The sequence below is a fragment of the Stigmatopora nigra genome, chromosome 15 (genome assembly GCF_051989575.1).
Source record: "Stigmatopora nigra isolate UIUO_SnigA chromosome 15, RoL_Snig_1.1, whole genome shotgun sequence".
NCBI lineage: Eukaryota > Metazoa > Chordata > Actinopteri > Syngnathiformes > Syngnathidae > Stigmatopora > Stigmatopora nigra.
Window position 1 is genome coordinate 4,916,489 of NC_135522.1, and position 13,963 is coordinate 4,930,451.

The 13,963-nt window shown below is 44.0% G+C and overlaps 1 protein-coding gene across 1 annotated transcript; it reads right to left on the bottom strand.

Annotated features, from left to right (window-relative positions):
- Nucleotides 1-1,511: 1,511 nt before the first annotated feature.
- slc1a9 (solute carrier family 1 member 9) lies at nt 1,512-12,597 on the bottom strand. The gene is made up of 12 exons (XM_077734978.1): nt 12,534-12,597; nt 12,314-12,395; nt 7,932-8,090; nt 7,286-7,438; nt 6,950-7,215; nt 6,772-6,877; nt 6,210-6,336; nt 4,711-4,944; nt 4,221-4,415; nt 2,989-3,123; nt 2,149-2,593; nt 1,512-1,765 (listed from the first exon to the last, which is right to left on the bottom strand). Exons 3-12 carry the CDS (start codon nt 8,083-8,085, stop codon nt 1,601-1,603), a joined length of 1,980 nt encoding a protein of 659 aa, XP_077591104.1. The 5' UTR covers nt 8,086-8,090; nt 12,314-12,395; nt 12,534-12,597; the 3' UTR covers nt 1,512-1,600.
- Between the last annotated feature and the right edge of the window lie 1,366 nt (nt 12,598-13,963).

A 13,963-nucleotide genomic window follows, 5' to 3' on the forward strand; every position in this document is an offset into this window, starting at 1 on the left:
CAAGTACATCTGTATTGTTTTAAGTCGCTCCCAAACAGAAGAAAGTGTTTAGCGATGGAATGCCAAACTGAAAGGAAATCTTTAAATGATTTCAAAGACTCAAATTGGCTGTCATGTTTTGAAAAAAAATAACATATACATCATTGTCCCCTATTTACCATGTTAGGCTGTCATATGAATTATTCTTGTAGTAAAATATCACACAAGGGATTTGATACAATAACTATAGGAATGACTGTGATGGTGTAATTACCACGTTTGGCATGAGATGACGCTGTTGCTCAGTATGAAGGAGTTGCAGTGTGGCCATTTGTAGTGCCTAAAGTTAGCAAAAAGCAGTAACACAATTACGTTTTCATCACATCAAATATGTCAAAATTGACCCAGATACATATAAAACCCACCATTCCTGACTCTGAGGGCCATACCATGAAATCTCAATTGGGTTCAGGTCAGGGATCAATATTATACATAATTGTCATTCCAGATTATGTCCAAAAATCCCAATCAATAAGTCAATGTTAAAGCATTTGTCTAAAAACAGACAATTGCTAAATAAAAAATGGACCTTTGTGCGTCATTTTTCAGTCACTTGTCGTCACAATGACGTGTTAGCGCTAAGATTAGCGCATCCCCAAGTTAAACGACATGCGTCAAAGCATTGTCAAAGTTTCCCCTTTGACACACACACACACACACACACACACAAACACACATCAGGACCGCAACGCAATCATCCATCGCTCTGATGCTGTCTGGGAAGAATGAAAAGGATTGACGTCTTTCTGGCCATCTGCCACCTTCCATCTCCCACCCCTCCATCTTCTTTGAGAGGATTAAGTGTGTTGATATGTGTATCTTTGTTTCGTCAATGGTGTGTGTGTGTGTGTGTGTGTGTGTGTGTGTGTGTGTGTGTGTGTGTGTGTTAATGTCCGTCCAGTAATTTCTTTCTGATTTTTTTTTGTTTGTCTTTAACTGTGACGTGTGACCCCCTTTGGCACACCAAAACCTCCCACGGAAGGTAAAAGAAAACATGGCTCTAAAAGAACTCTCGGTGAGGTTTTATTGCACACACACACACACACACACACACACACTTAAGACCTGCCACGTTGAAAAAAAAGAATGGCATTCAAGCGGAGTAGTTGAGTGGGAGGTGGGTGTGTTTTGAAGATAAAATCGGAATAAAAGTCAAAATAAAACAGAGTCAGCCAACATTGGAAAAACACCAAAAGAAGAATCGCAAAGTGCTAAAAGAAAACTAAAAACCACTGTGTATGGCTCTAGTTTTTTTAGCTAGGTCTACAATGTCTTGTGTGTCTGTTTTGCTACTCCCAACTAATGACATTTCCCAAATATGGCATGAAATAAAGTTCCAATCTAATCTAATTAAGGAGAGGAAACTGGAGATCCAGTTTGTATGAAGGTGACACAAAATGGAGGTCTACCGTGTCCATTGGTAGTCTCGTACGCCGCTAACGTTTCTGCAAATGACAAATCTCAAACACGGCGAGAGATAAATTAATTTAATGGCTTTAGCATCAAAATGAGAGGTGTTTAGATTTTCACATACATGATTCAAATTGGAAGTCATTTGTTTTTACGGTAGGTCGCACGGAAGGATGCCGTGCCTCCGGTCGTACGCGGTGTCGTCGCTCTCCTCGCCGTCGCTGGGCTCGCCGAGCCCGCGTTCTCGTTCTTCCTCCTCCTCCGTTTCACTTTCTCGGTGCAGATGCTCGCGGCGGCAGCGTGGAAGGCCGGGGAGCTGCGGGAATATACACGGGTCATTGGAGTTCCTTTTCTCTTCACAACAAACTATGACGTTTTTCCAGACTATAACATACTTTTTTTCTGCTACAAACTTAGTAACAACCTACCTTCAGCGATAACATTCCTGAGGCTAAATGGAGCTACTTATAGTTGCGTGCTGACTTTTCTGCCTCAACAGAAGGTCAACTTAAGGTTAACCATCACATAATATACATTAAAAAATGGCTATGATCACACTGCTAAGGTCAGGATTTTCTTTTCCACAATTGTAGAAAAAGCAAAGTGCTTTTGTCTTTTCAAACTAGCTGTGAACACAGGTCGATTTCTCATTCCAAAGTAACGTAAGAAATAAGAGAGAAGTAAAATGAGTACTCGTACCTGGTTGTCGTGGCTGGGCAGAGCCGAGTATCCCGCTTCCGTCCTGCACAGGAGTCGAGGTGAGTGGGTGCGGAAAGGCCGAGGGGAGTGGGAATGGGAACAGATGGAACGCGGGGAGGGCGAACGGATAGAGCGTGGCGACGGGGAACGAACGGAACGGGACGGCGAGTAGGTCATGGAGTGGGATTGGGACAGGACGTGGCCGTGGTGGTTTTGCTTGGGGGGGCGGGGCGAACGGGGCGGCAGCTCGGGGGGCTTCAGCGGATCCACCAGGTCCAACTCGGTCAGGATGGGCGGCGGTGGGATGAAATCCAGTTCTTCCTCCGAAGGGAGGATTTGCATTTCGGCAGCGTCGATTTCCTGGAGCTCGGCTTTGGACAAGTGGTCCACGATGCCTGCCCCGAAAGAGTCGCCCACCACGTTGATGGAGGTGCGCATGCGGTCGCTGAGTGGTAGAAGAAAGCAGTCGGAACCGCTGACTTTTCCAAAATAATATATCCCTATTAGCTGCTTTACTAACAAATTCACTCTCAATTGACGTGCTAGTTAGCCTATCATTGAGTCCCTAGTTGTGCAAAGCCATGTAAACATGTTAAAAGACCCATAAATGCTCATAAAGCTATTTTTAAAAACCTAATAGTACCCTTGTTTTTTTCTACCACTCTCATGCCTTTTATTGGCACTAACAAGTACGAGAATAGTAAGATTCAGCAAAAAGATGACAGAAGTGGAATGCCAAAATGGCGTCATGACATACTTTATCATCCCAAGTCGTTTGAAGCCCACCCCTCCCCTCACCCACCTGATATTGGAAATCCCACCAACGAACCCCTGACTCACAGAAGCCAGTCGACGGCGATGAGCAGGCTGATATCTTGCGTGGGGAGACCGACAGCCGTCAGAATCAGCAGCATGGTGACCAATCCGGCACTGGGAATACTGGCCGCTCCCACGCTGGCTAGAGTGGCCGTCATGCTGGCACCAAAAAAAAAAAAAAAGGACAAGTAAGTATCTTCCTTTTGTGTCTGTTCCACAATTTGTTCACAAACAAACAACATCTGAAGGCAGACTGTCAGTCACATGCGGATATTTACGACGCTCCCTCGGCCGCAAGAGAAAATATCGTATTTCCAAGTTAGGCTTTGCCGCCATCGATCAAATACTTGCACACACACTGAGATCATTTGTCGGCACTGTGTCGCTTGGCGGATGTTTGCAATAAGTGATAGACGGCACCCACCGGTGGACCGGTGGCAATTTTGTCACCCGTGCTGGCCATTTTCCTGGAGAACGTTGGAGGATTTGGGCTTGGGCGACAGATAGCAAAGCGGGGTTGCTTCTAAAAAAGGCGACTAAACTGTAGACAGATGTGGCGCCCAGTACAATATTGAACTGATTCCACCAGGCCAGGCTAACAGACCACAGACAACAAAGCACACACAGAGAATGCAATGGGAGGCAAAAATCTCCGTCGGGAATGGATTATATGCAAATGTGAAACACATACGCACGCACGCACAGCAGCACCCAAACAATGCTGCTAGGGAAACCAGAAAAAGGTGCATTATTTCATTTACCGTATTTCTAAATGGATTTCAGTATGTGGTAATGTGTCACATCTGTGAAGGATTTTGGATTATTTTGACCAAGTTTTCTTTGGTGTCAATATTGTTTACGTACTGTGGATTTTCCATGACAGTTGTGATGTTTCTATGAAGAGAATTGCTGAAATATGTTTCTAGTTTGTCTGTAGACAGAAAAGTATTTTTTTCTAGTATAGTAGTTTTATTACGAGGAATTTGGTGACGCTAAAAATAACGTAAAAATATACCGCTTCACAAAATAACTCTCATTATAAAAATGTGTTTTGTTTTCCTATCAAAAAGTCATTTAATATGAAATATTTAGTTAATCCCCAAGGTCGATATCTATTCATTTTATTTCTAATTTTTCAAATAAAGCTACTGAATGTAGGTTAATATTTGTTAGCCTAGTTTTAAAAAATCATAATACTTTAAAAAGAAAAGTATTTTCATTTTATTTTCAGAATGAGATTGAAGATTCCCACTGACCTGACAGTGACGATCTGCCCCCCATCCAACGTGATGTCATTCATCTGGGCGATAAAGATGGCCGCCACGGCCTCGTAGAGCGCCGTGCCGTCCATGTTGATGGTGGCCCCGATGGGCAAGACGAAGCGGGTCACCCGTTTGTCGATCTTCAGGTTCTCCTCCAGGCAACGGAAAGTCACGGGCAAGGTCCCGGCGCTAAAGGAATCCACAAAAAAAAATTAGGTGGACAGGTGGTGACGTCGGGGCTGGCTGGCGAGGAGACAAAATCGTGCGCCAACGCCAGCGGGAGCGCGGCGGCCTCCTCCCGACAGCTGGCCATCCGCCGCGTGTATTAGAGGAATTTGATTCCCGGGTCGGGCTAAGCTGGGGTCTTAATATAATTAGAGGAAACATTGATAGGATTTCCCATTTGGAGGCAAGTCGTGTGCCAAAATAACAGTTTGGAGCTACTGGAGGTACTTTCACCGTAGCTTTAACTCTCATTTCTTACCTACTGGCCGTTCCCAGAGCGGTGATCCAGGCCTGGAAGATTCCCGAGTAGAAGGTAAAGGGACTTTTGCGGGTGATGCCGAAGAAGATGGCGGGTAGGATGAGACCCCCGTGGATGAGCAGGCCCACGACGACCGTCACCATGTACATGCCCAGCTGGCGAGCCATGGCTTCCAAGTCCCCGATGGCGGCGATTTTGCCCGCGATCAATGAGGCGATTCCCACCGGAGAGTACCTGCACACAGACATGTTTTGTAGTCCATGCGGGTCAGTTGCTGTAGTGGTTGTTTTTCCCGTAGCATGTCTCATGCACTCTGATCGATGTTTTCCATGGAAGAAACGCTTTTTTTTGTATACACAAGCGTCTTGTGTTTAGCTGGCGGCCGGCTAATGTGTTTAGACAGCGCGAGTGATGCGAACGTGAACGCTTCCTCTGGCCAGCAGCTGCATATCAGGGACATTTTTGGGGGGTTTTGTTTCACTTCCCAAAACTAAAATACAAATGCAGTGGTAAATTGATCACTGAGTTGCATTCCTTCTGTGAGCAATGTCCTACGATATTTGCTGGCCTTGATGAGTTAAGATTTATTAGGTGTTTTTCTGACAAAAAGCCACCATTTTATTGTTTTTTAGCACTGTTGTATGAAAGCATTCCAAGAATGGGGCGTGGCTTAGCGAGACATTTCAGAAGCTAGAGTTTGATTGGATAGTTACTTTAGCGAAACCTATAGAAGGCGCGTTATGGATCCGCTTACATATTTCTGACTGTTTGTTTGTGTTCGAGATAACGCAAGAATGAATAACGGAATTATTATCAGACTTGCAAGATATGTTTGAAATATGAAATTAAAGAGGTGAATACATCTGCTGGTATGAGGTCAAAAGGTCACAAAGGTCAGAAAAGGAAGCCCGTGTGGTTTTATATCCCCAAAATTATGTCGCTTTAAAAAAAAAAACTGACTTAAATAGTAAGCATTAGGAGATTTTGTAACTCAATTACCACCATTGACTGTGAAAGATGAATTGGTTATTTTTTCTGAACTGGGACGGTCAATGACGGATGTCGTCAAATGGATTGGACATCGATCAATGCCGACGGCAGCGGTGAGTTCACCACGGGGCAAAGTGACTTTTGCCACCGGCGCAGAGTGCTTACACGGTGAAGATGTTCCATGTGGTCCCCTTGGGAAGAAGTCAACATTGTTCCTACTCCCCCAGCATGTGTGCATACCAGAGAGTCCAGGAGCCCATCTGCGCACGTCCTTCAACCCGACACCCCCGCCCAGCTATCCGTGCCGCAAGCGCAGGCCGGGTTCCCACAGTGAGGCTTCTCCGTCACTGTCGGCGGGCGCCATGTGTGTTTTGTCCGCCGTGTCAAAATATCGCCGGTGAGGCAAAGCAGAGATGCGTGTTTTGGCGTCAGAGTGAATAATGTGAGAAAATAATCCTATTTCATTTGAGCAGTGAAATGTAAAAAAAAATGGAACAGAAGCTACTTACCACATGATCATGGACACCATGGTCATGATGATCTCATTGAGGATGTTGAAGAATTCACACATGACTCTGCCGCGTTCGCCCATCCTGCTCATGCAGATGCCAAAGGTGATGAAGAAGCCGATCAAGCCTGAACACAAGGAAAGAAAGCACATTTTAGAAAATGGAGAACAGACCAAGATATTTTCAAGTATTTGCCTGAATGTTTGTGTTCAAGGTAATACAGGAATAAAGGATCAGAGTCAAATTTGCAGGATATGCTTGTCACCAATGTCGTTATATGCAGCAGTGTATGATGACAATAAAGGCCTTTGAATTTGAATTTTGTCAGAAATATGCTTTGAATTTGCCTGCTTTGTCTGATCCCTCAAAGCCATTTTCATTTTGCCTATCATTCCATGGATTATTTATTATTTTTGGTTATAGGTGAAATACAACAGATTATATTAAAATGTACCCATTTATATGAATTGTTCAAAGACCATTGGCATACAGTGTGATAATGCAAATATTGCGTGGTTGTCCAATGTAATTTCAGTCATGGCGGTGGTTGCAATGAGCTCACCGAGGACATTCATGCCCCATTTGTACTCCAGTTTCTTCTTGCTAACGATGATGGGTTCCGTCTGGTTTGCCACCACCACTGCCGTTTGTTTGGCCACCGTCTGGACCTTTGGGCAAACTCCGGTTAATTCCCTAAAAAACCAAGACCTCCGCCGGTGGACTTTAAAACTCTAAGCTACCTGCTGAAAGCACGACTGCACCAAATTTTCAGGGAAGAGATTCCGGATGAGGTCGAGGAAGGCATCCAGGCTGCTGACTTCCTGACTCTTAGGTGAGGCGGAGGGGGCGGAGCCAGTGCCGCCACTACGGAGCTTGGGATTGCCGGGGTGAATGCTGAGCACCAGGATGACACCAAGGATGGCGGCGATGATGGTGGTGGTCATGTAATAGATCATGGCCCTGCTGCCCATTCGCCCACTGGAGCGAGCGTCCAGACCCGCCAGACCTGAAAATAGTAATATGGATCGTTGGTCCTGAATTGTATGTGCAGGTGCTACAATATTAATATTAGGCACCTGTGATGAGGCTGGAGATGATGAGGGGCAGGATGAGCATCTTGAGCATCCTCATGAGGATCTCTCCGGGGAAGGAGATGGTGGTGAGGGCGGAGCTTTCCGTCACCTTCATGTAGCGAAGCAGCATTCCCAGTACTGCTCCCATAAGCACACCTGCCATGCCATGTTCAATTCTTAATCAGTTGGACTTTTTGTATTATGGAAAATATCAGTTGTTCTTTATGCATATTATGAATGACTTTTCAATGACAATTTACCTCAATAAATTATATTGAAATATTAGGGAGAAAATGTCTATTTCCATTTCAAAATGATCTGTAATTAAATTTTCCATTCTCAATTTTAGCAATTTTTGTGCTCACTTTAAAAAAAAAATTCTCCTTAGATGCTATTTTGCTAAATGGAAAAATAGTAATTAAATTTTTTAACTATGTCAAGACAGCTTTTTAAATTAAGCAAATCGGCCAAAAAGAGCTTTTTTGGAATTGGTACAGCAACATTTTCAGATTTAAAAAAAAAACGCCACACATATTAAAGGGTTTAAAAGCTCTATGCCTGTAATCAATCATTTTTAAACTCTGTTGGACCTGTTTTAAATCACATCCTTTCTTCCACAGAGCGAGCGAGCGAGTGCAATTAACCCTACCCATGACGGTGAGCCCCAACAGGAGGTTGTGGGTGTTGCGGCTGCAGTGGCCGGCGTCTTTGTAGCCGTTCTCCGTGCTGTCATCTTGCCGGCTTTCCTCTGCCGCCTTGGGGTTGTTGGCGTTGGACTGATTGACCGTGGCCTGGTTCGTCATCCTGCCTGAAGACAAATGTTTGATAACTCTAAATTAAATTAGAAACATCCACAGAACTGTGTTGTTTTCCATTTAAGCAGCTTATCTTTGTAATGAATCCAAATGAGATATTTATCTGTCAGATATCTGTCAGCTGAAAGCAAATTTGGTCATTGCGCGACATATTTGAGGTCCGGCGGTTCAACGCAGGATTGCTCCAAGATTTCCCTCCCGACATTCTCACGGCCTCCGACGCAACAAAAGCTCTGATTGTAAACTCGTCCCCAGTCTGACTCCCACCACCTCATGTAAACACATCTGGAGAGCAGCGCCGTTGGCCAAGTCCACAGCACTGCTTTTCCAAACAGATACTGAAGCCACACAAAAAAAAACAACAAAACTAACAAACAACAAAAAAACCAAACGCCGTTACCTGTCCACCTCAAGCGCTCATCCTCCAAGCCCCCCTCGCCACCACGTCCCGAGACGGAGAACGTCCCAGTCTCTTTAGACGACGGGGATGTAATCCTCCGTCCGATGCAGAGTCGGAAAAGCGGAGGGTGGGGGGCGAGGGGCGGAGGGGGGCACCACTGTCATAGTCTTCACAAATCCTCTTTTCGATCCTTATGTCATTTCTTCATAGACGCATTTGTCCGTGAGTTAAAGCTATGTGGTATCAAGTAAGCAAAAACAGAGTGGGAGACCAAGATGCTAACCCTACATGCTCTTTGGGGTACAACAAACCCTTGAACAAGTTACATATAAAATACATTTAACTGTAAAAAAAAAACATAGTTTGAATCTTAAATGAAATCTGTTGCTAAAAAATACCAATACGTCACATTACAGCACGTGTTAGCATTAGGTTAGCGCATTTTCAAGACGCAATGAGTCTTATTTTTGTCGTTTTAGAAAAAAAGTATTCTTTTTATGCAAAATACAAATGTTTTCAATATGTAATAGTCACTGTTTCCTCTCCAAGTTTTCATGGGAAAACAAAAAGGAGAATCGGTAGCAACTGAAGGGTGGGGTTTTCGACAGCTAAACCATACCTGTCAACTGGTACGTTCTCGCCGTAATTGGTACAACTGAAAGCCCATTTTTATATTGGTACGCTGTACACATGAAAATGGTACGCTAAACGGTGATTTTGAGAATCGTTCCCGGAAACGCATGTCTGCCAAGTGATATATGTACCGGCGCCTCTGATTGGCTAAAAAAAAAAGATCATGATAAACATTTCGTTTTGTAACACTTTCACCATGTGATTTCCGTTTCCTGTTCCCTTGTTTATGTTTACTTTCATTTTGTTGTTCGTGATTTTTTACAAAAAAGTAAAGTGGTAAGATTTTCCATGTATTTATACATATATGTAAGGGCGAAAACAAAATTTGGTAAGATCACAAATGGTTCGAGGTTGACAGGTATGCTAAACTACAAGGACATGCTTAAAGACGCCAACCTGTTTAGCAAATCTGTGTTTCCCCAGCAGGCAGATTATTTGCCGCTCCAGGAAATGTCAGCGAGTAGTTTCAAGGTGAGGCCTCGACCGTCTCCGAAGAACCCTGAAATCCTTTCAGCCCACGACTATTTGGGATTTTTTTTTTGCCTGAAAAGTACTTAATTACACTTTACGGGGCCACAGGAAACAGATGCCGATGGTAGGATGACAGTAACAGGAGAAGCGGGCCCGCCTGCGTCACGTTAACAGCTTAGCACGGCTAGTAAAAAAACAAGTCACGGCGGTCAGAGGGTTCAGAGCGGCTGGCCGACCAGCCGCTTTACAGTAAATCCTTGATGTGGGCCTTGAGATGGCCCAGGTGGCTGTCTTCATTCAACAGGTGGGCCAAAAGGAAATCCCTCAAAAAGAAAAGTCAATCGCAATAAGTGAAACGCAAGTCGACATTATAGCAGAAGAAAGATGCGAGAACCTGAACAAGCTTGGCATTGGTAAGTCGCTTCAACTGGAAGTCAACTTTTGCCATGGAATCAGGTATTTGGGGCAGATATACTACCAAATGGACCAAAAAGGGGACTCTAGTTAAGAGGTCTTTTGCAAGACTGGTCAAAATGTACGTCCAGGGTTTCCGCAGACCTTCTCATATGCGTGACGACCACGCGTGACAACCATCTCAATCTGGACCGGCGACTGTCGTACTTAGGACGCAACTTGTTAATCGCCACCGTTTCCACGACAACGGGCGATGATAGGGTAAGTTAATCCCCTACCACACTTTGATTACTGTAATCGAGTCGGGGCCGCCGAAGAACGTGTCGTCAGAGTAGGACGTCACTGGCGACTACTACTTCACATATCGACGGTTAGTCATGTAAACTTACAAAAAATTCATTTAAACTTGTACCGGGTAAACTGACTTCAAATTTCATCTTCTACCAAGTAAAACGGTTAACTTTGCCCTCTATCAGATGAACTATTATAGTTGTGAAGTTCACCTTCTACTTACTTAAAAAAAAGTGCATTCTCCTTTAGTGAACGTGATTTTTTACCTAATTGACTAAAACAGTGGTAAACTAGGATTGGAATTTGTGTAATCTTTGTTTTCTATCATAGAGCTGTTAGTGACTATAACCCTAGAAAACTTGAACTTTCTCAGAGCAACAAACGTCAGGAGACCAAGTATGGAAGCACCCCTTCAAAAATAATCTCATTCCCATTTTGCTAGCGGGCTGATGATGTAATCGTAATCAATGAAAATCTACAATGTGAAAGCTGGGTGAAAGTGTCACAAGTTCATGTCAGGCGACGTCTCCACACATGAATGGAACAACAAATCAGGATTGTGTGAATACATATTGGAATACAGATTGTATTGTGTGTGTGTGTGTGTGTGTGTGTGTGTGTGTGTGCGTGCGTGTGTGTGTGTGTGTGTGTGTGTGTGTGTGTGTGTGTGTGTGTGTGTGTGTGTGTGTGTGTGAGTGTTTGGTGTGTTCAAGTGTCTGTGTGTGTCCTCGGGGATTACTTGCAACAGTTGATTGTTTGGTGTGGGTTTTGCAAGGGATGGACATATAATCCAATCCCTCCAACCCACGACTAAAGCAGCAAAAGCCCCTCTGTCGTCTCACTGGAAGGGAGACCCAGTGTAAACAACGAGCTAAAAAATCCCAGTTGACATTGAATCGAGCAGAAATCATAACTTTGTATAAAATTGTGGCAATATGATGACCAAAATGACCTTGTTGGACTTTACATGGGTAAATCAAATGGGGTGGTGACATTAGACTACATCAGCTCGGCAACACTCGATATAATCGCTCGAGTTGGAAAAAATGGTGGTGGTCAGTTAATTTAAATGATGGCAAAAAGAATCCAAATAGAAGGACAAGACAATAAGAAAAAAAGCCAAATGTTTGTATTCCGAGTATCGTGCCAGGCTTTCTCCACGCGCGGGCGTGAAGGTCTTCCCCTCCCTTCCCTTCCCTTCCCCGTGCCCGTGCCGAGATGATAATCTGCGTGTATTAATCTGTTGTTTGAACTCCTTAAGCGCAGTCCGTCAATCACATCTGCTCTCGTCACCCTTGCAAAGATGTGCTATTTTTAAACGGCGTCTTTGACTTTTCTTCCTTTACCGGGACTTGATTTCCTCACTTGGCCACCAGGTGCCTTGGCAACTCTTCACTCAGTCCACATTTTAACGGTATTAAGCGAATTTTAATCACTTGCACAATGGATAATTTTAAATGATGAAAGCTGTTCAGTAAACAGCAACTTTCAACAGGTAAACTTCACAATAAATTCTAAACCTTTGACTACTAGTCAATTGTTACTGCGCCATCTCAACTTTACATCCTGATAGGCAAACTATGAGAAAAGTTCAGATTCTATATCAAATCCTAGTAGAAAACTTCATGGGTAAAATACTTCATAATTTTAAGAAATAAGTGACAAATTCCATTATAAAATGTAAGTAGTATTATACAACAAATTAATTAAAAACCCTAGCAGCCCTAACATATGTATATAAATGATTAACAGTACAAAAATTAAAAAAAGAATAACATAAAAATGACCTTTCTGATGGCTAAACTCTTGAAAACATCACATTTTACCAGTTGAAATACCCATGAACTTACTTTCTACCAAATGCAACACCAAAAAAAATATCTTTTAACATAACTACCTAAAATTGTTTTAAAAAGTTGAAAAAGGGACCTTCCAAAACCAATCCAATGCAAGAAATAAAATAAAAAAGTCAAGCCATTGGAGTGGAAGTGCAATCCGGAATCTTACCTGCTGAGCGTCGCTGTCTCTCGTCCGCATCGGAGGCATCGGGAGATGAACAGGAGAGACCAAGTCACAGTCTTTGCGTCATCTGAGAAAATTTGCAGATTATATGCCACGACAGCTTGGCGCTGGCTGGGGAATAAAGCCCGTCCCGTCCCGTCAGCGAGCCCTGACACCCCCCCCCCCCCCCCCCGCCTCATTGCGATGCCTGCGAGTGCCCACTCACCTCCTAGACGTCACAGGTCAATTCCTGGATGCCCATCATTAGGATGCATGCGAAAAAGAAGGCGCTTCTTAGGATGTGAAAAAGGGGGTCTTGGCCTCCTGTTCACTAAGGGGCGGTGTGACTCTGTACACCAGCGACATTCGATGTGGTGTTTTTTCTGAAAGAACATTGAAATCGTTAGAAAAGTCTGTTCATGTTTTTAGTATTGATATGCCACGGTTAATTTTTTTTTTTTTTTTTGTCTCGCATTGTAAATTTCACTTTCAGTCAATTCGGGCCTTTCCTTCAATTACGTATCAATAGCGTTTTATTTTGGTAAAAAGGTGGGATAATGCCCTCTTTAACAGGCCATGTAAAAGGGGTTGCAGTCCCACAGGGACAGAGACAGATGGAGATAGCAGTCCGCATGGAGTCCATTGTAGCCCTGAAAATCAATCCGCGGCTAATTGCCCAAGCCTTCCCGACACAATGTGTGCGTGCGAAATTGGATCCGGCCGGGCGTTGTACGCCGAGTAAAGTGTACAACCTGTAACATTTTCCCTCCGGTGTGGAAGTGGCGAGGCATGTAAAAGGGAGAGGGAGGTGTTAGACTCGCGAGTGGATGATTAACTAGCGACACGCAAGCTGTCCGTCTACTTTTATTCGGAAACTATAAATTGGCAGTACATTAATACCCTAGGCTTAGGGCAAATTGTGTCTGCCATTTTGGGTTTCCTACCAGCCTACTACCATGCATATTTTTCTTTGGGGGGGGATATGCACATTCCACACAGTCAGGAGCCACCTGGGATCGAACCCTAGACCACAGAACTGGGACAGACGTGCTAGCCCAGGGGTGGGCAAACTTTTGGGCCCAGGGGCTACATTGACTTTAAAAATTTGACAGACGGGCCAGGTCAGCACAAGATACGATACACCTAAAAAAGTGCATCCGTTAACAGTAAATATGAAACGTAAACAGAAAAATAGGACTAAAGTATTTACATACTCATTACTCATCATTAAAGTAAAAAGTATAAAGTACACAGTAAAGTAAAAAGGAATGTATTAATAAATATTAAAATGTTATTTAAAAAAGATAGAGGGGCTGTAAAACAAGGAAAACAAATAAGAGTTGACACAGCGACTGCCACTGGCTTCCGCATGATGATTTTTTTCCGATGACCACCCTGCCCCAGGAGATAATACTGACTCACCATCACGTATGGATATTGCACCTGTCCCCAGCAGAGAGCAGGTTTGCGTTGGACTGCCAGACGTCCACCATCCCCCACCCGACTGTCCCCAGCCGCTGGCGTAAGCTTCACCTTTCAACCTTTACCTCTTTGCCACCGTGTCTAGCGCTGGGACATTTCCAGCTTTCCTACTCGGGCTAATTGGGTCAGATTGCAAGGAGCGCCGCATTACTCCCGAAATTGGAACCATGTGAG